This window comes from Mus musculus, chromosome 5, assembly GCF_000001635.26.
Source record: "Mus musculus strain C57BL/6J chromosome 5, GRCm38.p6 C57BL/6J".
NCBI lineage: Eukaryota > Metazoa > Chordata > Mammalia > Rodentia > Muridae > Mus > Mus musculus.
Genome location: NC_000071.6, coordinates 117596777 through 117621209, shown reverse-complemented (window position 1 = coordinate 117621209; position 24433 = coordinate 117596777). Strand labels below are relative to the sequence as shown.

The 24433-nt window shown below is 48.8% G+C and overlaps 1 protein-coding gene across 3 annotated transcripts in view; it reads right to left on the bottom strand.

The window, feature by feature from the left end:
- Ksr2 (kinase suppressor of ras 2) overlaps positions 1 to 24433 on the bottom strand; it is a 353995-nt gene that overhangs the window by 146787 nt on the left and 182775 nt on the right. For all 3 annotated transcript variants that reach the window (NM_001312914.1, XM_006530393.4, XM_006530394.4), the window contains one exon: positions 4194 to 4378. In NM_001312914.1, coding sequence (NP_001299843.1) covers positions 4194 to 4378 — 185 coding nt within the window. The remainder of the gene's footprint in view (positions 1 to 4193; positions 4379 to 24433) is intronic.

The window sequence follows — 24433 nt, the reverse complement described above, 5'->3', positions numbered from 1 at the left end:
CAGGTGTGTGGAGCTGTCTTAGTTAGGGTTTTACTGCAGTGAACAGATACCATGACCAAGGAAACTCTTACTTATAAGGACAACATGTAATTTGGTCTGGCTTACAGGTACAGAGGTTCAGTCCATTATCATCAAGGCAGGAACATGGCAGCATCCAGGCAGGCATGGTGCAGGAGGAGCTGAGAGTTCTATATCTTCATCTGAAGGCCGCTAGGAGAAGACTAACTTCCAGGCAGCTAGGATGAGGGTCTCATAGCCCACACCCATGGTGACACACTTACTCCAACAAGACCATGCCTTGTCCAACAAGGCCATGCCCACTCCAACAAGGCCACACTACTGCCACCGGGCCACACCTTCTAATCACATCACTCCCTGAGCATATACAGACCACCACAGGAGGAGTCCCAGTCAGACATGCCTGAGCAACACAGGAAGGACACAGGATGCCCCTGACATGTGATACTTCACAGGTCAGAGGGCAGCAGGGGACGGGGAGTGGCGGGGAGGGGGGGACATGTTCACACAGCCTACTCACCGTGCTTTCATTCCCAGGAAAGCTACACAACAGAAAGCATAAGCTTGGGTTCTAAGAGTTTGCCATCTTCAGGCTGATGGGTGTATTCTAGCACATTAAGGCATGCTGGATGCAGCATCTTTGGGGGATGCCTGGACAATGCTCCCTGAGACAGGTCTGGGCACAATTCCAGCTGCTAAGCTGTGGGACTCAGTACATTTCCTCTATCTGATACCTTTCAACTCCTGGTGTGCTCAACTCACACTTGGTATAGCAGTATCAGGGTAAGCGGAGGCATGGGAGAATGACGTCTTGCATTTTGTCATATCTGAGCCAACCTGTGAACACGGTTGGTTGGCAAACCTTACTCCACCAGCTGAAACTCTCATGCCCTCCTTTGTCCTGTTGGTCACCCTGACATCAAAGGAGTAGGGTAAGCACTTAGGGAGAGGACTTTCTGTATCCATGTGAGGGTGGATACCCTGGGGTCCTCAGGCCCCACCACTCCAGCCAGCTCTGCCCGGCATCCCCAGGGATATGAAGATGGTACGGCACCTTCCTGGAACTTACACACCGGGACCAGAACGGATAGTGACTAGTGGAAACCCCATGGGTCTCAAGGACATGGCCCCAGGGACTCTCTGGGATGGCTCTGCAGGAACAAAGCCCAGAAGCAGGGGGTGATGGGAAAACTGAGGACCATGAAGAGAAAGTGGGAACCAGCGCCTGGCAACTGAGTTCTCTGACCCCAGTGTGTTCTAAATGAGTCGGGTATTTGTCTCGAGTCTCTTAGTGGGTAGTTGGGGAAACTGAGACCCAGATAGAAAGAGAAAACTCCTGGGAAATACAGAATGCAGGCTAACCTGGGGCCTCATTGAAAGGGAAGCTGAAGGGCAGACCACACACTCCATGAGACTTACTCTCCCAGAGACCAGGCTTGTCTTGTTTCTTCCTGGGAGGTCAGACAACAGCTTCTGAGTACAAACACCAGGATCATCCAAAGGGCAGCCGTGCTCTGAAGGGCTGCCTTTTAGGTCTTAGTCTACAGCCCAAGCTAGCCTAGAACTCACTATATAGCTTGGGCTAGCTTAGAACTTGCTATATAGCCCAGGCTAGCCTAGAACTTACTATATAGCCTGGGCTAGCCTAGAACTTGCTATGTAGCCTGGGCTAGCCTAGAACTTACTATATAGCCTGGACTAGCCTAGAACTTGCTATGTTGCCCAGGCAAGACTAGAACTTGTAATGTAGCCCAGGCTGCCCTTCAACTCTGGATCCTCCTGCCTTAGACTCCCGAGTGCTGAGATTACAGGCATGCACATCATCATGCTTATCTCTGAGCTGCCTCTTAACAGTCTTTTGCTGTCACTGACCTCAGGTGAGTAGACAGGCCTGTCTCCCTCTTTGGTGGATACAAGGGGAAAGGGGAATTTGAGGGACTGTGGTGGGATGAGAAAAAATGACCCAAAAATGCCAGCCCATAGTTTTTTTGTTTGTTTGTTTGTTTTTTGTTTTAAGTAGATAGATGTTTTCACTCTGGTCAGAAGCATAGATCAGAGCCACAGTCAGCCGTTCAGAAGGGGACGCGATGACATTCACTCAGAGGACACTGAGGCCCAAGGACAGATGGATGCAGGAGGCTGCCTGCCATCAGCCTGATGCCAAGGTAAATTCCAAGCCTCTTAGGGCTGAAGGGAAGTGACGTGGGTACCGAGGGACCATGAGTCAACAGCCATAATTAACCATGAGGCAGGACTGCTAGAGAAACAGGCATCATGATTAAGTACCTATTGTGTACAGGCCCTGTACAAAGGGATCATCCATACTATGCGTATGGGAATTAATGAATAATTGGCCCATTTTACAGACAAAGTAAGTGAAGTTCAACTAAGAACCTCTTAGCCCATTAGACTAGACTCTAAGCTTATCTGAGTTCTGCAGTACTCAATGCCATGACTCAAACCCAGGTACTCCTTTCCTCCAGAGTCCACATTTCTTGCTAGGACAGGTGTCTCAACTACTGCTCCAGTTGTTTGATCTATGGGCCATGGTCCCCTTCCCTTGTCACCACTCACCAAGCAACACTCTGACTACCATGCAGATCCACCACACGTACCACCATCTCTGGCTTCTCAGACAGTGATTTCCCTTGATAAATTAATCAGCTGGCCTTCTGCTGCTGACCTGTCCATCCTGGGGCATCTTAGTGGATTTGAGGCAGGGCCCGAGCAGCCCAGGCGCTAGGATGAAGCCATAAACCAGAATATTTTCCTATTGATATCTGCATGTGTCCTTCTGGAGGAGAGCCTCAGCTGCCCACAGGCTCTCTTCATCATTCTATATGAATCTTGAAGGGATCCAGTGTGCAGGCTTGGGACCTTGGCTACCCAGGAGGCTAAGGCAGGAGATAGCAGAGGCTGTAGAGTGTGTTGAACAATTTAGTGAGATGCCGTCTCGGTAGCAGAGTTCCTGGCTAATGTGGACAAGGACCTGGGTTCCATGCCTGGGAGGTAGCGGGGTAGGGATGTGTGGGTGTGGATGTGTGTGTGTGGGGGGGGGGGGTGAAGCAGGATTAGATCTCTGTGAGTTCCAGGCCAGCCTGGTCTACACAGCAAGTTCCAGGATAGCCAGGGCTGCATAGTGAGACCCTGTCTACATACACACACACACACACACACACACACACACACACACACACACACACAGAGTTCTGTAGAAGTAGAGAGGGAGAAAATGAGGATGAGGGGGAAGGGAGGGAGAGTGGAAAGGAGGGATCCGATTCAAATTCTGGCTCAACTACTAGGTAATGGTGTGACTTTGAGGGAGTTCTCTAGTGTCCCCATTTACACCATGGAAATCATCTATCTGCAATGTACCAGAGGCAGCGATTGGCCTCGTGCTCAGGCAACTCCTCTTACTACTCTCCAGATCAACAGGATAGTACAGGCAATCTAGGGTAATGCTAAGGAGCAGGAGACAGTGCCTGTGAAAGCCAGCATCCCACATCCCCTGACCATCCCATGCTGGTGCAGGAGCAGCTGGGCTCACTTCAGGGTTCCCCTCTGCCCACATCTGCACCCGTTTAGCAGATCATGCCTCTGGCTAAGATCGGAACTTTCTGGAAACTCAGCCCTTGGCCACCACGAATTCCTGTTTCTACTTGAGTCACAAGCACCATGCCTCTGGCAGCAATTAGTGGACATGGACTATAAATCCTAGACTGCACTTAACCTGGCTTGAACCCCTATGCATGGCAGAAATGCAAAAGTTATACGCTATATGTTATATGTTACATGTTAGCCCCAGCCAATAAAACATGCATGACATCATCCCAGACCCCACATCGACAGAGAAACCCCAAGACAAGCACTTGAGAGGTGGTAGGGAGCAAAGAGAGAAAACATGGGTGCCATTCTGATATCCCCAACTTGGCTCTCAGCTGTCCTTCCTTCACATCAGCTAGCCGAAGAGGATACAGAGGCTGTATGACAGCCCATCATCAGCAAGTACCATTCACAACCCCTTCAAAACCATCTAAAGACCCAGCAGCTGTGCAGGTAAGAGGGAGGTGGCAAGCAATGGCTGCCTCTTGACCTGTGAGATTCAGAAGCAGGATAAATGGCACAAACACCGTGCACCCCCAGCCGATGTCGCCAGGGGGCCAGCAGGGACTTACTTGCAGAGAAATTGGCTTCAGTGTGGACAGGTGGGGTGGAGGGCAGGAAGGGCCCGTGGCCCACAAAGAAGGACCGCAAGGAGCGCTCGGACAGGAGCGGAGAGCGTTGCTGGGCGGGGATGTTCTCGCAGCTGCCCACGCCGCTGTGGATCTTGAGGTTCAAGGGTTTGCTCTTCTTCTTGGCTCTGCAAAGGAAGCAGAACGAGGAGACAAGAAAAATGGATCTGTCTGGGCCGTCTACACCGTCAATACAAATGGCGCCCACCTGGCAACAGCGGTGCTTTGTCAAACACAAGCACAACGTATACTGAGGCCAAGCCTGATGGAATGTAACTGGGCGTTTCTTAGTCTTCTAGAACGTTCCTGCCAGTAAGCGGTCTTCCCACCACCACATGATCACGTGACACTGACTTGAGACTAATGTTAACTGTCTTTCGAGTAATATTGTATCAGCACCATCTTGGTGGAAGGTTTTATGTCAACTTGACAGGATCTACCATCATTTAGAAAGAGAAAAATCTCAGTTGAGAAAATGTCCCCACAAGATTGGCCTGTGGGCAAGCCTAAGGTACGTTTTCTTGATTGATAGCCCAGCCCCCAGTGTGGGCGGGGCCATCCCTGGGCAGGTGGTCCTGGGTTCTATAAGAAAGCAGGCTGAGCAAGCCATGGGGAGCAAGCCAGTGAGCAGCATCCCTCCATGGCCCCTGTATCACCTCCTGCCTCTAGGTTCCTGCCCCAACTTCCCTCCATGATGAACCATGTTCCATTTAAGTGTGAGCGAAAGTTAACCCTTTCCTTCCCAGGTTGCTTTTGGTCCTGGTGTTTCATCACAGCAATAAAATAAAAAACAATAAAAATAACTATAAAATGTGTGTGTTTAATGTTAAAAAAAATAAGTAAGGTGAGGGCCTTAGCAGTTATGGGTGGTTGAATCCTGACATAAAATCCAGGGCTTGGCTAGTGTGGTTGGTGTACTTCGATAATCCCAGCACTCCAGAGTCTGAGGCAGGAGGATGCTGACCCAGAAGTCAGCCTAAACTATGGAACAAAGCTCTGTCCTGAATAAGCAACAGAGAAGAGAAAACCAGGTCTTCAGGGTGTTTCGTTTTTATTATTATTCTCTCTCTCTTTTTTTCCTGGCCCTCTTCCTTGTAAACAGATCACTGGGAGGTAAAGTTATTCAATTTCCAGTGAGAGTCCTCACACTGGGACCGAGATGAGGCAGAAGTATTAAAGGCCCAGGGTTCCGGTCTAGTGCTGTCTGTGCTTTCCTGGGAGCTAAACGGGGGCGTCTCACAGGACACCGGTGTCTGGAAACCCGCCCTTTACCAATCAGGAGGTTGGGAATATTAACAGCATCAGTGACAGCGGGAGCTGTCACCACGAGTCGGAACTAAGCGCTAGCTCCACCCCAGAGACAAAATCAAGGACTTTAGGAGGGTCCCCTCATTTAACCATTGAAGTCACTTTAGGCAGAACATCCCACCACCATTCTCTGTGTGAGGGGGACACTGGAGCAAATAAGATGAGGGAGAACCTGGCAGAAGCAGCTCCCAAGGCCTCATTGCCACTTTGTCCAGACCGTCCATGCCACCCTCAGGCCAGTCACCCTAGGGACTGCACTCATGTTATTTTGCTGCCTCCCCTGCTTGGCAAACTCCTACACATACTTCACGGTCCAGTTCAAAAGTGACCATATCTGTAACATCTTCTCCTAACTCTCTGAGACAACCTCACTTTCTCTATCCTAATCCCCAGCCCCCAACCACGGCTCCCAATAGCCATCCTCCCCTCCCCATATACCCCGGGCCAGTAGCCTTCTCACCTTTGACCCTTCTGTCTTCACAGCCAAGAGGTCTCACCTCTGCTCACTCTCTTTGATCTCTGTCTTGATAACTCAGTTCTTGTGTGTCTCCTTCCAGATCCCCCACCCCCACCAGCCTAAGCTAGCGGTTTCCTCATTTTCTTGTTGTTTCATGTCCATATGATCATATTTTCCAATTTTCCCCACACTTGTAATCTCCCCAGCAGGGTGTGGGTCTTGATGGCAGTGACCCTAGATTTTTCATGATTCTATCCTTGGCAACTGGCTTGGCGCCTGGCACATAGTAGGTACTCCTTATGTGACTTGCCTGGCACACAGTAGGAGCTGCTTATGGAGCTGCCTGGCACACAGTAGGTGTTCCTTATGTGAGTTGCCTGGCACACAGTAGGTGCTGCTTATGTGAGCTGCCTGGCACACAGTAGGTGCTGCCTAAGTGAGTATTCTGAACATGGCTGTAGTCTAGGGATATTACACCACATTCTGATTCCCCGCCTCCCACTCCTAACTGCTGGCTCCCCGAGGGCAAAAGCCCCTGGCTTGGTACTCAGTGGCACAAAACACACCTCAAACACTGGTTGAGAAGCGTCTCCCTTCCCCAAGGAGCTGGTCTCTCAAAGCCTTCCTATCTACAGCCCCACACTCCCATCAGCCCAGCATGGGTCTGAGCGCCCTCTGGTGGCTGCTGAAAAGCCTACTTGCAAACCACCAATCTTGGAGGGCTCTAGGTCATCTTAAAAAAAAAAAAAAAAAAAAAAAAAAAAAAAAAAAAAAAGACATGCTCACTGCCCAGCCACCTCTCACAGTGCCCCTGTGGCAGGAGCCAATCCTACCTACTGTCCCTTCAGGGGCCTGCTGCAAGGTTCAGATAGGTACTCACCCTTACAAAAGCCTTCATCCAGTAACATCCCTGCCTAGGGCTGGAAAAACTAGAAATCAGAACCAGTATTAACACTGCCCACAGGTGTCCAGCAGTGGGGATTTAAGAAGGCACATAAACCAAGGCCAGGTCATAGCTACTGGGGACAGAAAGATGGGACTTGAGTCATCAGGAAGGAAATTCCCTCTTTGGGCTTCAGTTTCCTACCTGGACAATGGAGAGAGAACCCTGACCCCTTCTCAGAAGGCCACATGCAACCATGAGGACCTATAAAGTAGCATGCTTGGCCCAGACAATATTGTGCGCTGTTTCCTGTCCTGAGCACGGCTGTACTCTCGCTATGTCCAATGGACACAGAGCCATGCAGAAAGCCAAGGAAGAAGCTGAGCATTGAAACCAGGCCAGACTTTACCTAAAATGCCCAGAACACTCTCTACTATCTACCAGCCTTGGCAAGGGAAGAGGACACAGGCAAACCCCTGCGCATAAAGCTGTGAGCATCCCTCCACCCCCAAACACAGGAGCCCAGGGTACTGAGGTCTTACCAACCCAAGCAAGACAGGTGTCCTTGTCTTGCTCCAACTAGCAGCTCTGAGGTGCTAGAAGTGGTGTGGTTACCAATCCACAGTCACAAAAGCAGGATGTGTGCAGGTGACTGTCGGACAGGCAGATAGAAGAAAGGAAAGGAGGGAAAGGGGGAAGGAGAAGAAAGGGGGTGCAATGAATGAGAAGAAAATAGAGAGGGAGAGAGGGAGGGATAGAAGAATGAGATGAGAGGGAAGGTGAGAAAAGAAGGAAAAGGGGAGAAAGATGAGTGAAGGAATATGGAAAAAGGGAGGGGAGAAGGGGTGGGTGGATGATGGATGGATGAGTGGACAAATAGGTGGATGTATGTATATATGTATGTATGGATGGATGGATGGACAAATAGGTGGATGGATGGGTGGGTGGATGGATGGACAGATAGGTAGACAGATGAATGAATGGATGAGTAGCTGAGTAGATGAATGAGTGGATAGATGGATGGACAAATGGATGGATGGATGGATGGATGGATGGATGGATGGATGGATAGATAGATAGATACATGGACAGATGAATAAATTGATGAGTAGCTGAGTAGATGAACGAGTGGATGGATGTACAGATGGATGGATAGATGGATGTGATGGATGGAGGAATGGATGAAAGAAGGAGAAGACTGTAGGATATAAAGATGGATATAAAGAAGGAAGGAATACAGTATGGGAAAGAAGGACATGAGAGATGGACAGAGCAGTGGGGAAGACATCCTGAGTCACATCCCTACCCAGGCAGCCACATGGACCAGATGTGAAGTTATCTCTGAACTTTGGCATCTGCCCCCCTCTCCAGGAGGATGCACAGGAGAAGACAGATTGCGGTAGCATAGATATTTGGATTACATGATCCATGAAGAAAGAGAACAGCCTGGCCATTATCTTCCAAGACCTCACCACAAACAGCTAACTCTGGTTAATGTGGTGAAACAAGGTGAGTCCCAGATGCCAGAAAGAGTGACCTCACCCCATAAGCTTTCTGCCCCAGGAGCACTCAGCACTTTCTGCAGTAGACGGCAAGCCAGTGCTCCCTGATGCAGTGGCTGATGGTGTCCCTGGGGCCAGCCTAACATGAAGCTTCACAGCCAAAAAGTTTTCATTTCTAACAGAAAGTTATGGCTTAGAAACAGGAGGTTTTCAGACAATAGTTAAAAAGAGAAAACCTTGGTGAAGAGTGAGTAAGGTGCCTGAAAGAGACATGTTCCCTCCAGAAGATGTATGAAGACCCACTAAGCACCAAGGAGATGCTGACGAGAGTGAGTGGGGGGTGGGGGTAAACATGAATCAAAATAACAAGCTACAACCTCAGTCTCCCTGGGATGGCCAGGCTCAAACACAAGAGGACTCCCCAGAGCTGATGAGACTGAGAAGTCACAGGCATCACTAGGGGGACCATGAAGGGCGTGACCGCTACAGAAAAACACTGCCCACGGTTTGACCAGGTAAAACGGGAGTTCTGTGCAACCCCGCAGTTCTACCACATAATAAGTCTTCAGACAAGGAATGTCCATGAACAGTGACAGTAAATGACAACCACCAAAGGGCAGAAAAAAAGCACCCAAATGCGCATCACTGGGCAAAGGAGCACAAATGGGGAATCTGTCTGGGCAATCAAACGCACTTCAGTCTCATGATGTTCCGACTCACAGCCTTAACACACGGGGACCTCGGAGCTGCCCCGCCTCTGAAAGAAAGCTAGACACGGCAAAGAACCACAAATTCTGATTTATATAAACAACCAGAAGGGGTAAGTCCTCAGTGATGGGCAGCAGGCTGGCAGCTGCCAGGGCTGGAGGACAGGACGGGGAGTGGGGCCAAGTGCATGGAGAGGTGCTGTTCTGCTGTTTGCTTTGGGGTCACAAAGGGCCTGGAAGTGGGCAGAGATGGTAACTGCTGGGCCTCTTGAGTGTTCTAAGTTGCTGAGAGCGTGGCCTTTTAAAGGTTGAAATAGCCAATCTGGCCTCGAAGTAATTTAGCAAATTTGAGGAACCATTCTGTACTGTGTATTTACCCTTTGACTAGCTGCATGACCTTTATCAAGTGGCTTAACCTCTCTGAGTCCCCAGGTCTTTGCTAGTACAACTAACTTCTACCAGGGTTGTTCTAAGGAGCCAATAAACTGGATGGGAATACTCCAGTCAGCTGCTGGATGGGACCTACTGAGGTTCCTCTTGCCTCTGTCCTTTGTCAGGAAAAGCTTTTGTTTCTGGATAGGGGACAAAGTCCTTTGTGGGGAGCCAGGTCAGCACTCAAAACTGTGTGATGATAGACATGTGTCCATGAAGAAGACTTTCGCTCTGGACCTCTGACTCAGGACACACACAAAGATCTACTGGCCACAGTGACAGGGCAAAGAATGATTGTCCCTGTGTGATGAGGGTAGGAACTGCCCTCAAATGAGGTGTAACCCTTTTTCACTCAAAGTCTCCCCTGAGGCTTGGAACAAATTATCTCTCCCAGAATGATGAGGTCCTTGACCCCTGAATCTCTGACCCATCTCACTGGGCCTTTCCATCCCTGTCTCATCCACTGCCATCTCCAAAGTCTAGAAGCATGCTGGGAAGAAATACAATGGTTTTGGTTTTTTGGTTTTTTGGTTTTTGGTTTTTGGTTTTTAGAAAACAGGGTCTCTCTGCATAGCCCTGGCTGTCCTGGAATGGGATCTGTAGCCCAGGCTGGCCTCGAACTCACAGAGATCCTCCTCCCTCTATCTCCCAAGTGCTGGGGTTAAAGGCATGTGCCAGCACCCCTGGTTGAAAGACCACTTTTGATGGGAAGTACACAAGAAAGTCTAGCAGCCTCAGCTTCAGGGGTAGGACCATCACTTAGATGAACTCACAGAGTCACAGGATGCTCCAGAGCCCTAACCCAGAGCTCCAGCCACATAATGCTATGACGCCTGATCCCAGTTGAGTACCACTGAGTGGACTTCATGCTCAGAGCTCAGACATGCTCAACTACTAAGCTCTAGTACTCTCTGGGTGTGACTACCAAGACTCCGTCTTTTTCCATAACCTTGACTGTTCAGAGCCTCAGGCTAGGGAATAGCCTGTGATTTAACTGGCAGGTCTAATCGGAGACATGGTTGGTTCCTCTATGACAAAGCAATAACAGCAACAAGGACCATCACTAGTGTGCTCTTCCCAGCTCCTCCCACTCCACCGCCCAGTCCCAAGGTGCTGAGACGATCCATTCAGAGAATGGAGCCATTCATTTGCCTAAATCTACTCTGCTCCTCAAAGCTGCTAAAACATCAACTAACCTCAAATTTTAAGATTAAATGGAAAATCCTTTTCACTGGTCACATGAGGCACCTTTACAGCGTTGCAGAGCCATGGGTGGGTTGACCAGATGGCTCAGAGGATAAAGGCACCTGCCACCACCAAGCCTGATGACCCGAGTTACATGGCTGGGACCCACATGGTGGAAGAAGAGGACTAATCCCCACGATCAGTCCTCTGACTTACACACACACACACACACACACACACACACACACACACACACTTACACACCCTGGGGCACATGGGTGTGCACATGTGCATTCAACAATAATACTCACTAATTAATACAATTCAGACTTTTAAAAAAAGTTGCATGTGGCTATTGGCCACTGCTATAGAAGATGAAACACTTGGTCACTCCCACCCACTCCAACTCCCACAATGGAGGAGGGAACCCCAACAATGATTCACCACTAGATCAACAGTTCCATTTCCCCTCCATCTCCTGCCTCCCTCCTCCTTACTCTTTCCTCTCTCATCCCCCATCCTCCCTTCCCTCTCCTCTCTTCTTTCTCTTGTCAGATTTCTATCTACCCATCGTAGAAAAATTAACTTTGCCTTGCCAGAGACTGAAAGCCTCTTCACTGTGCCTCAGAGTGGAGTGGTCAATTAAATTACCACCATTCCATCAGATGGAGGAGCTGCAGGCTGGAAAGAGTCAGGGTGGAGGGTGCACCAACTTTTATTATGGAGTGGGAGGACAGAGAAGTAAATTCGGTGTGTGTGGTATGGCCCCTTTGTCACTGTGCCTTTAAAAGATGTGTATTCATCCCCAGGTAACCCAGCAAACAGGTCTGGGGCTGCAAGATCCAGAAGCACGGTGGTAACCCGGGAGAGGTCAGGTGTGGCATTCTGTAGAGCCCTGAATGTCAGGCAGAAGGGAGGCTTGGGAAGGTCTGGGGTCAGGAGGGAGGCAGGGGTGCTGTCAGGAGGGCACAGTCAGGGCAGGGAACTCAGAATGAGGGTGGGGGCAGTGGACCAGACCGCTGCAGATCTGCTCTGCCATTTTTTTGATGACAGGTTAAATTCTATGCCAATGGCCACAGGAAGCTGGAGGGGGGGATGCCATGAGACTGTGTTTTTAAAGGGTCTCCCTGCTTGAAGTATAAAGTGGAGTCTGATGGGGCAAGTATGGAATGGGGTAGAAGAGATGGCTCAGTGGGGAAAGGTGCTTCCTATGCAAGCTCACAGATGGCCTAAATTTGATCCCTGGAACCCATGGTGGAAGGAGAAAACTAGCTCTCAAACGTTTCTCTGACCTCTACACATACACTGTGGCATGTGCATGAACACACACACACACACACACACACACACACACACACATACATATACACACACATGCACTCAAGCACCCATAACTCTTTCAATCTTTATTTTTGTTTTTAATTAAAGAGGAATTGGAGTAGATGGGTGTGGCCCAGCTGTAGGGCATTTGCCTAGAATCCCTCAGTAAGGGGTTGGGATTGTAGCTCAGTGGCAGAGCACTTGCCAAACATGTGCAACACCTGAGTTCCATCTTCTTTGCCAGGAAACAAAAAAGTGTTTGTACTGGCTGGTTTTGTGTGTCAACTTGACACAGGCTGGAGTTATCACAGAGAAAGGAGCTTCAGTTGGGAAAGTGCCTCCATGAGATCCAGCTGTGGGGCATTTTCTCTATTAGTGATCAAGGAAGGAGGGCCTCTTGTGGGTGGTGCCATCCCTGGGCTGGTCGTCTTGGGTTCTATAAGAAAGCAAGCTGAGCAAGCCAGGGGAAGCAAACCAGTAAGTAACATCCCTGCATGGCCTCTGCATCAGCTCCTGCTTCCTGACCTGCTTGAGTTCCAGTCCTGACTTCCTTTGGTGATGAACAGCAATGTGGAAATGTAAGCTAAATAAGCCCTTTCCTCCCCAAGTGTTTCTTGGTCCTGATATTTTGTGCAGGAATAGAACCCTGACTAAGACAGTGTTATTAGGGAAAAGATTGTCAGGGCAAGACATTAATGGCTTAAGCTAGGGTGAGGTTGTGGGAGTGGAGGTAGTCCATGGAGACCCATCTCTTTAGACCAAGCTGGCTGATTTAATAGGGAGGGATACATGGAGACCCCAGCTGCTTCCTCAACTGGTGTGTCCTATAGAAAAGTAAGGGCACACACACAAGAGCACACTGTCCCTCTGCTGATAGCATGGGTCCGTCCCAATCAACCCACTGCCCAGTGAAACTATCACAGGCTGAAAAAAGCACTGGATACACCCACCCAGTGGTCTTTCGAAACTCAGCTCCCCAGCCCAGCACAGAAAAGCAGCCGTTCCCCTTCAAGAATGTGTGACAGACAGGAACCACGGCTCACTGACACTGCCCGGCATAGGGAGATCTCACTGAATCCTGCCAGCCCACAGAGACATGAGAAGCCAGCGCACAAGCTCAGCTCCAGCTGAAGGCAAATTGCTTTCACGCCATTGTAAACTAGGAAATCATGAGCAGACCCCACACTGAGGCAGGGACATCTGTATCTACATTTTCTAGAAGGGTCCACACGAGGAAGCAGTTGGCAGGCTGTGAGGGTGTTCGGATTTCAGAGACAGACACCTCGTTACTTTTAGACTCGTCTCCACTGTTTCAATTTAGTAACCGGAGTACTGTTTTTAAATAATAAGGCATATTGTACGTGGCGTATGCAACGCTTTCTCTCTATTTTATTCTAAGAAAGAAAGCAATGCCCTTGATGGCAGACGCAGTCCACCACGACTTCATATTCTTTCTTCAAGACGTTCCAAGTTCAAGATCAAATTTGGAATGTAGCTCTGTTTCCCAATTAGATACTCCAAGTTCACCAGTAATCTGTGTTGAAGATATGGTTGACACACTATGAAACATAGTTCTCTATAAATTCCTAGAGAATCCCAGGGTATGTGGCTCAGTTGGTAAAGCAATTTGTCTAGCATATACCAAGCTATGGGTTTGGTCCCCAGCACCACACAAACCAGATGTGGTGATGCACGTTTGTGATCCCCAGACTCTGGAGGTGGAGGCAGGATATCAAGAGTTCAAGGTCATCTTTGGCAACATAGTGAGTTGAAGGCCAGCCTAGGCTATGTGAGAGCCAGTCTCAAAAAAATGTTCCTAGAAATGAAAATGTATATGCAAATGACATATATAATGTATATATTGTGAAGATACACGCTTGAAACTTATGTGATAGGCCAAAGCCCAGGTTTGAGAGAGGGGTAAATTAAATTGCTGTTTCTTCCCTGTTAGTTGGGGCTTTTGATTGAAGGGAATTGCAGAAGAAAGATGGAAGAGGGTGGGGCTGAGTGGAAGTTCCCAGATAGCTTCTGCAAGGACTGGAAACTGTCTCCCTAGAAGCTTTAGGAATAACTGGGTCATACTCAACTGCATTTGTGGCAGGCCACCAGCAAGAAGCCTCATATCCCTGGGTTATCGAGGACACACCCTGGTCCCACACTGGGGTTCACTGGGTCCTCACCCAAGGGGCCACTCAAAGCCACACCCGAATTTCACTTCCTGGGTATGGGTTGCTAGGCAGTGCCTCTCCCTGATACCAAGAGTCCATCCAGGGTCTTCCTCTCTTCCTCCTGGAACAGCTAAGCCCCATCACTAGTAGCTGTGGCTTTCTACAGCTTGGACCCTGGTTTGGATGCACACAGCTGCCTTTCTAATCAGCTCATGGACATGGAGGTCTCCATCCTGCTGGAAGGTCATGTCTGAGCAGTTCTTTATGAACCTCCGAGCTAATGCCTAGATATGAGAAGAGACTGGAGAGGGTGTGTTTTCTGTGTGTCATGTTCATGGAGGCTGTGCATGTGTGTGTGTGTGTGTGTGTGTGTGTGTGCATGCACATGTGCACATACTTAGATGCTACAGGGAGGTGAAAGCCAGTATCCACCCTGAGGGTAGAGCTTTGACAGGAGGTGTTGGCTCTGAGTGGCAGTGTGTGGAGCTGAACCTGCAGGAAGTTCAGAACAAGGGAGTGGGAACTGCCACACCAAGGAATGCCAGAGGCTGAGCAGTGAGCTACAGACACAATTCACTTGCAGAAGGAATGATAATGCCCATTATTTGCCCTCCCAACAGTTCATGCACTCAGAAAGCAACTCAGTAAGAGCTGGGTGTGTTGACCTGGATGTTGGTTCTACCTCAGTCTGTCAGCCTTACAGCGGTGTAAGAGATGACCACACACACACACACACACACACACACACACTTGCTCCTATTTCTCAAAAGCACCCATCCCAAAAGGAAATTAGTCAGCTGTCAAATACAAAAAACATTCCAGCTTACAGTCTTCTCTGGGCGTCTAGCTAGAGGCTGATCTCGGATACAAACAGTGCTGCCTGGACCTTACCCTATAGAAAGATCCACAAGTCCGTACCCTAACGTGGATGCCCTACACAGCACCCACCCACACCTCCATCCCCATCTCTCTGAGTACGTGCAGACCTGGGTTAGGGCCTGGGCCTTGCAGGCACTGGGGCCTGGCATCCAGGCTTCCTGCTCTTCCTGCAGCCCCATGATTAGTGACTAATCTTATTTTTTGTTGTTCCCTACCCTATAAATCAGTTACAGAGCAAATATTTACACAGCCTGTCATTTCCGATTGAGCTGAGACTCATGACAACCTTCGTTATTAGAAAGGATGGCTGATTTGGGGCAGATTTCGCTAGGCATCTGGCTAGATGCTTTCTGCTATGTTCCCCCTTTCCTCCCTCTGTCTGAAGAAAAAAAAAAAAGACCATTTCTAAGATAGATTGGTTCAGAGGTCTCTGCTCACCGTCTCCCTGGGGCTGGTGAGACAAGGCCAGGCTTCCGTCAGCCCAACAAATGATGCTCTCCCTAGAGAAAGGACCAGGCTTCTTCACACTCCTCCTTGGCTTCACTTGGGGGTCAGAGAATGGAGCAGAGCATCAACTTACTAATACCAGAAACTGGAAGGAAGATGATGGGGGCGGGAGGGAGGACTGGGAAAAGCAAATAGCATGGCTTCCAGCCCCTGCTTTTGTGCAGAGAATTATGTATATGAAAACATCAAATCCTCTTCATTTTCAAGATGGGGACTCGTCTCTAGGTGAGCAAACAAGATGTCAGAGAGGCTATGCTACTTGATGGAGGTCACACAGTACAGAAGTGCTGGGGGTGGGATTTGAACACGGTTCTGCCTAGCTCCAAAGCTCTTTGTTCCAATATATATCACAGCCATGCTATAGAGTTAGATTTGTTTGGAACTCCTGGCAAGAGAGGACTCACGATGCTCAGACAGTGCCCTGGGTCCACGCTCTAAGCAAGCACAACACTGACACTACCTTGCTGAGGTGAGAACCAGCAAAGACCATTCCCCACCCAAGCCAACTGGAACTGCTTATTTGAGTTAGATGGCTATTTTACTCCCTGTAGACCATTCCCCCATGGCACCTCCCTTTTCTCCTCAAGAAGAAAATGAAGTTAGAACTGGGCAAATGGCTCAGTCGGAGAAGTGTTCACCATGCAAGCACGAGGACCTGAGTGTGAATCCCGAGTTCCCATGTAATCCCAGTGTGGAAGAGGCAGAGAGAAGAGCACCTCTGGGATTTCCTGGCCAGCCAATCTAGCTGAGCTGCCAGGCACTGACCAGTGAGAGACACCGTCTCCGACCAATACACATGCTTAGAAATGACACCCAAGGCTGTCACCCTTATGTGCACCTGCACACACACAAACGAATCCAGAAGAGGCTGGGTGTGCCCACCAGGTCTAACCAGTGGCATTTTATCCGGCAGTTCTGTGGATTCCATCAGAACCCACAAGGCAGTAAGCAGCCTTTCCCAGACACCAGCGGCTGGGGGTACTCAATTCACGCAGAGATGTTGGTTGGACTCCTGGAACCAGCCAACTAAGTCCACTGGGCTCAGCTCCTCATCTATAAATTGTGGGGTGTGGGTCCGCATCCCACTCTGCAGCTGGGGTGTGGGACACACACTGGGGAGGTGAAACTCGGGGAGCACTTGACTGCATCTCCCTGTCCCGTCACCCGCCATCAGGTGCTGGGCTTTAGGGAAGTCCCAAGACACCGCTCGCTCGGGGGTGGGGGAGAGACACAGCAGTTGTCTGAAAGTGCAGAGAGGCCCTCTACAGGAGACTTAGGCTGCAGCTCTGTAGGCAAAACCTTCTCCATGCTACGCATAGAGAAGACACAGTTCATGTTTATCCATATCATTTATTGACTCTTCATCGTGGAAAATAGATGCATACCACTACTCAGGGTGGGCCAGAGATTAAAAACCTTTTGTAGGTAGGGATGTCCAGGAAGGGAAGCTTATTGGCTAAACCCTCAGGGCCTCTAGGTATGTCATTAGCACAGAGAACTCTGTTTTGGGCTGCATGGCCAACATGGGGAGTGTGGTCATACGTTTCAGGCCTGGAATCTGGCAGGGAGCAGGGAGCTGCCTACCATCTCAGATGGATACGCCCAGATGCCAGGGACTCAGACCTGCTCTTCCTAAGTTTCCTGCCATGGCCCACCATCTCACAGTGGGGCTCAGCACCAGCTTTTCTCAAGAGTTCCTTACTCCCCAGCTCTCTCTCTCTCTCTCTCTCTCTCTCTCTCTCTCTCTCTGAGGCAGCTCGCTCTCCTCCACACTCAACACTGTGATCTCAATCCCATCAGGATCTGCGCAGCCTTGAGCTCAAGATTTCTTATTGACATGGTGGGGTCACCTCTCTGGCTTCCCGGCTGCCCTTTGCTTATGTGGGGCAGATGAGTCTACATGAAGGATCGTAGCAAGGTCTGGGTGAGCATGGTCCCTCGTGGCTAGTCTGGAGGGACTCCAAAGAGGCCTTTGGCTGTTTGGGTTTTTTTTTTCTTGTGAGTTTAAAGAACTGTGGCCCATTAAGAGCCAGGTGGTGGTGGTGGTGCACACCTTTAGTCCCAGCACATGTTTAGCAGAGGCAAGCAAATCTCTTTGAGTTTGAGGCCAACTTGATCTATGGAGTGAGTTCCAGAGCAGACAAACCTTTGTAGAGAAACAGCGCGTTCTCCCCAAAGTGGGAGCTTTGACATACACTCAATGCATGCAGCCAGCAAGCTTGCTACAAAGCTTTATCATTTGGGGTGAATTAGGACAGGGGTGTGCCTGTTGCCCAGGGCAAATGGACCCCCTTCATCTAGGGAGGCCTCCCTGCTCAGTCGGACATGTGCATTAAATATCTGTGCCTGTGTGCTGTCCTGCAGGAGATGTCTGACTTAAGGCCTCCAGGTCTCCGTCCCTCCCCACTTGGGGACTGTCTCTCTCCTACACAGGTCAGTTAGAGATGCCCGCTAAAGAACAATGGTCTCCTCCTCGAGTCACCAAGTGCCCACTCAAATCTCACTGGGGGAAATGGATCCTGATGTGACTCACTAGGGAGGAGAAATAGTGTTTGAAGTTAATTAGATCTGGTGGTGGCTTATCACCAACCTATTAGGTCATTCTGGCTGCGTGCCCTAAGATAGCCTGGTGACGATCCTCTGTGAGCCGGGGTTGAGGCTTTCTGAACCATCCTGAAAATTGACCCTCCAGTGTTCAAACAGGCTCAAATTCTGCTTAGTCAGTTGGAGCCAGTTTCTGCCCTCTCCAATCTCCTTGAACTGACGCTGATAGTTTTTTTTTTGTTGTCTTTTTTTTTTTTTTCTCCCTTGATGATGCTGATAAAGGCCAGATTGGACCAGATTAAAAGTAGACAAAGGCAGACTTGTTAAGAGGCAGCTCTTCGGCAGGTTCACCAATCGCACAGGTGGAAATCAGTGAAGTCGCGTGCACCCGGGATTTTAGACCGCTGAAGGCAAGGAGTGATGGCGAGGCAACTTTGTCCAAACATGGTTGAAAACTTAGCCCCTTGGTGGGTACGCTTGGGGGCACTGCCAGAAATTCAGACACGAGGAATGATGGTATGTTAGCCCTGAATTTTCTGTGTGGGAGGAGGAGTTTTCTCTGAGCTGGCAGGGTTGGGAGAAGAAGAGCAGATGGGGTTTCCCCTGGCTTCTGCAGGGGTTCCACACTAACATTCACCATCTAATGCTGTGTGACCTTCCTTCCTTCCTTCCCATCTCTCCTCCCCTCCCTCATCTCTTTCCTTTCCTTCTTTCTTTCAGTCAAATCAGCCTCTTCTCCCAGACCTTAGTTTTAGAATCACAAACTTGCAAGCACTAAGCCAACGCTCTGCTCTAAGCCACGCCCCCAGGGCTTGCTTGCACTAAGCCAGTGCTCTGCACAGCAAAGGCCAGCTTCCCAGCTTCTCAAACCCCTGGGGGTGGGTCCCGGACACTCGAATCCCAACTAGCCCCATGCCTCAGAGATACTCTCTATATGGTCACTCCACAGTGAGACGCTCACCTAAGCCATCGTCACCGACCCGGTAGAACGAGCTGGTATTCTAGAACAAAGTTCTGTGCAGAGGACAACATCTGCTCAGACTCTCCAGGAATCAGACTTCAGGATCTGAGAGCATAGCCACTGAGGCTGAACTGGATGGAACATTCCAGAAGGTAAGAAGAAATGGAAGCCCAGCCCCTACTCTGAAATAGTCCCAAGAACACAGTCACACAGCTATGAGGCCATCACAGTCATATATACCAAGGGCTCAGAGATCAGCCTCCTTCCCAGCATCAAGGTCACCCCAGATCCAGCCCATTTGGCAAGTCCCCATTTTACAGCATAGAGTAGTAGGTGTCTTAATTAAGGGAAATCTTAAAAGTATCATACAGCTATGCTGTAGAATTCTATGTTCTCAGTAAGAAGAAATTGGGGGTGAGGTGGGGGATTGGCAGCAGAAGTCAACAGACCTTTTTTTCTGTAAGAGTCCAGATAGCAAATGTCACAGGCTTCCTGGACTGTCTGGTTTCCATGGCAACTACTCAAATGGACTGTCTAGTTCAAAAGCAGTCACAGGTAATATGTAAACAATGGAGATGTGTCCTATAGTCTAGCCAGCTCAGCTCTGTTGCTGTAACAAACACCCTCATCAAAAGCAGCTTAGGAGAAGAAAGGGTTCGTCCGGCTTATACTTCAGCTCACAGTCCATCACTGAGAGAAGTCGGGATGAGAACTTCGGTGGTGGAGCCCTGAAGGCAGGCCTGCTTGCTATCATCCCACAAAGCGTCACTCAGACCCAGAGACATGGAGCAAGAACCATGGAGGATGCTGCCTCCTGCCTGGAACACAGGCTTATCTATCCTCAGCTAGCTTTCTTACACAGCTCAGGACTACTGCCTAGGGAATGGTGCCATCGAACTGGACGCTCCTCCACCAATTCCCAATCAAGTCAACCCCCCTACCACAGACATGTCCACAGACCAATCTGTCCCAGGAAATTCTTCAATTGAGACTCTCTACCTAAATATCTCAAGTTGACAATTACAGTTAACCCGGACACGACGGCTGTTCCCCTATAAAACTTTATAGACTGAAGAGACTTGGGCCGGATTTACCGTGAGCTAAGGTTTGGTGGCTCCAGATCAAAAGAACAGTTGTTTAAAATCCCAACGAGTACTGATACATAAAGAATGTAAACTGCCAAGCAACACACATAGTACGAGATTTCATACATAAACAGTATTTAAACATAAATGTGAATAAATGCATGTCTATTTTGCTTGAATATTCACTGTATATTTATGATGTACTTGAGGAGTATAAAGGTTTATGGTGAAGGAGGTGTGATGAGAATCTTTTACAATGAAAAGGCTCACTGCCTGTGATAACACACATAATTTGGAAAAAAATGAGGAGGAAAGAAGTTGGAAGGAAGATGAGGGTGTGGATGAAGGAGGTGGACCCTCATTCAGGATGAGAGAAGGGTGAGGAAGAATCAAAGGAAGAGAGCCAGGGAAGGGACAGGGAAACATGAAGGAAGGAAACCAAAGAAAGAATGGATGGCAGCATCTCAATAAAACTAAAAGTCCAGCAACATCTCAATAAAACTATAAACCTAGCAGCATCTCAATAAAACTATAAACCTAGCAGCATCTCAATAAAACTATAAACCTAGCAGCATCTCAATAAAGCTATAACTCCAGCTCTGGGCCAGAATGGCTCATGGGTCATGATGTTCTGACTCATGTGCCAGAGCATTAGCCTCGTGTACTGGGACCATGGTGGAATGGGATCATTGCTGTATTCCATGTTGTAAAAGACCCTAGTGCACAGAAGGGCTGAAGACCTTGCTCATCGAGGTCCCGAAGAGAACACAGCCCATCCTGTTAACTAGAGAGCCACAAGTCCAATCCTTATCCTAAGCCCTTGACACATACACACAGGAAGAGAGTCGGCCGCGTGCTACTCATTTAAATGTCTGCCACTGATCGCTGCCAGCACACAGGTTAATTAAATGGCAGTGATTTTTTTTTTAAATCAATTCTCATTTTCACATTATCACATCAAAGAGGTCTCGCTCCATGGCACTTTGCTGGCTTCAAAATAAGAAACCCTGATGGTGGCTGATGGCTTTGGCTCTGTCTAGAGACCTGTTCCCCAGTTCTCGCCAGGAAGAAAATCTGATCTATGGTCAGGCAGGTCCCAGGGTCCTCGGGCTGATGCTGTCATCTCCAAAGAAACTGCATGTCTAAAGGCAACTCGGGGAGCATCTGCGACCTCATGGGAACAGACTCCTATTCGTATGAGACACTGCGCACCTGCTCTGAGTGAGGAATGACCGAGGCTTCAGGTGGGACCTGCTGTCTCTTGACAGCTCTGAGGAGAGACTGAAAGGAATCAAGACTGCATTAGGGGTTAGGAGGGAAAGAGGACACTGGTGAACGTTCAAGTACCCAGAAAGCTGTTATATGCTGGGACACTTCATTTCATGGCGTCTTGGGATGGAGGGCACAAGGCAGGTGGGCAGGGAAGGGGTTGAGGAAGTAAACAGGGGAGGTGCTAAGGAGGTAAGCAGGGGAGGGGCTAAGGAGATAAACAGGGGAGGGGCTAAGGAGGTAAACAGGGGAGGGGCTAAGGAGGTAAGCAGGGGAGGGGCTAAAGAGGTGGACAGGAGAGAGGCTAAAGGAAATCAAATCCAATTCAGCTTTCAAGACCTTGGGCCCTGCACAACCTAGTCTTACTGCTATCTGGAGAGATGGAGCCATAGACCCGGGCCCTGCTGGGGCTCCTGAGAGATGGTTCTAACCATCCTTCCCCAATCTCACACCCACCCAGCTTCCTTCCTCAGTATGCAAATGCACCTGGTTCTGCAGCCTTGGGGGGGGGGGTCACTCCTGAGCCATGTGAAGTATGTATCAGTAAGCTCTGGCTATCCAACAAAAGGCCATACCGGCTGCTGCTGGCGCTGGCACGTGGTAATCTAAAGGTATAAACCTTGGCAAACTCTAAACTGGTGTAGTTGCCTTAGGCTCTGCTGACAGCATCCATCTCCGAATTCTCTGGTATGCTAAAACATACAACAGCAGAAGAAGGCACAGGCCGGGCTGCTGCATGTGAAGTCTACCGCAGGGATAAGAACACAGCCACGATCATAGGAAGTCCTGTGTGATGGGGGCTGCCCCAGGCCACACTGCCTTAAGTATCTTCTGCTCCTGAACCTAGCAGGAAGGAGAGGACCCTGACCCCATTTATATATAGGAAACAGAAGCTGGGAGGATGGAGGCTGCTTGCCTGAGGCCAGTGGAAGTGGCAAGGGACTCAGCCTTTGCTCTAACTCTGCCAAGACCAAGTAACTGGAGACTGGAGAAGAGAAATCACAAATGCAGATCAAAAAGGAATAGGGGGCGGACACAGAGCTCAGTGATAGAGCACCTGCCAAGGCCCTGGAGTCGGGGAGGGAGGGAGGGAGGGACAGACGGAGGGAGGGAAAGGAGATGAGGGAAAGGAGAGAAAGGGGGAATAATGAAAAATGGAGAAAAGACCCAATACGTTTCTCCAAAGAAGATAGATACATAAATGGCAGTCACTGTGCCCATGAAGGCGGTCGGCATTATGACTCGTTAGGAAGTATGAAATAAGTCACCAGCACACTGTACCCCAGATACTGCACTCTGAGACACTACACCCCCGGAAACTGGAACCCCAGAAACTGGACCCCCAGATACTACACCCCAGACATTGCACCACACACACTGTGCCCCCAGACACTGCACCCCCAGAAACTGTAACCCAGAAACTGGAACCCCAGACATTGCACCACACACTGTACCCCCAGACACTTCACTTCTAGACATTGCACCCCATGAGCTGCCAGGTGGCAGTGTTTGCAGCACATAAGTGCTATCAAGGAGAAACAGGACCCTTGCTCAGTACTAATGGGCAAGGAAAGAGGTACCCCTGCAGTGAAGAGTTTGTGGTTCCTCCAAACATTAACTATAGAATTATCGAACAACCCAAGAACCCTGCCCTTGGATATACATGTAAAAGAGTTGGGAAGGGGTACTCAAATCCATACCCATGCATGCTCACATCAGAATTATCCACAGATGCTAAAAGGTAGATGAACTAACTGTGGTGTGTCTCTGTTGTGGAATATTACCCATCCCTGAAAAGGATGGAGCATCACAACACAGAAGTCAAAGAGGCCAGTCCCCAGACCTGTAGATAATAGGATTCTACTTAAATGACAGCAGAACACTGAGGTCCATGGAGATGGATGCAGACTGACAACAGGGGGGTGCAAGTAGAAGGTAACTATAGATGGGTCCTCATTTGGGGTGATTAAAATATTTGGGGACTATTTAGAGGTGGTGGTTTCATATCACTGGAAACTATTGGACTGTTCACTTAAGATAGCTAATTTCATATTATGTGAAATGCAACTTAATATTAAAACACCCATACACATACATACACACATGCATACATACATATATATACATACATACATATGTCCACATACACACATGCATATATATATATATATACATTCATACATAAATACAAACATATACACACATACATATAAACACATATACAGAGATATACACACATACATACATACATACACACATACATATATACATGCATACACATAAATACACACAGACACACATGCATACGTATATATACATATATGTATACATATACATATACACACATACATAAACACATATACACAGATATACACACATACACAAACACACAGAGACATATGTATACATATACACATACATATGCAAACACATAAGCACATACATACACATATACATACATACATATACACATACATATATACATAAATACATAGAGACACACATGCATACATATACACACATACACATAAATACACACAGACACACGTGTATATACACACATACACATATAGATATATACACATGCACGCACACACACACACACACACATGCATGTAGAGTTCAAAGAAATGAGAGTCAGAATGATTATGGGAGTCAGGAACCGTGGACATTGTTCCTGCCAAAGCCACTCTGTTCTCCAGCAGCCAACATTCTAGTCTGGGAGCCAAGATGGAGCAGGCAAGAAATCAAGCAAAACCAATGGAGCCAATGGAAGACACTCCATGCCAAGGGCCTGTCAGCCCTGGTAAGCTGAAGAAGAATAGAAGGAACAATGTTTTTTCTTTACTTCCAATGTGACAGCTTTTAGAGTCACCTAGGAGACACGAGCTAGGTGTGGCTGTGAGCAGGTTTCCAAAGAAATTTGGCTGGATTGGGAATATCCACCCTGACTGTGGTGGCCCCACTCGGTGCTTG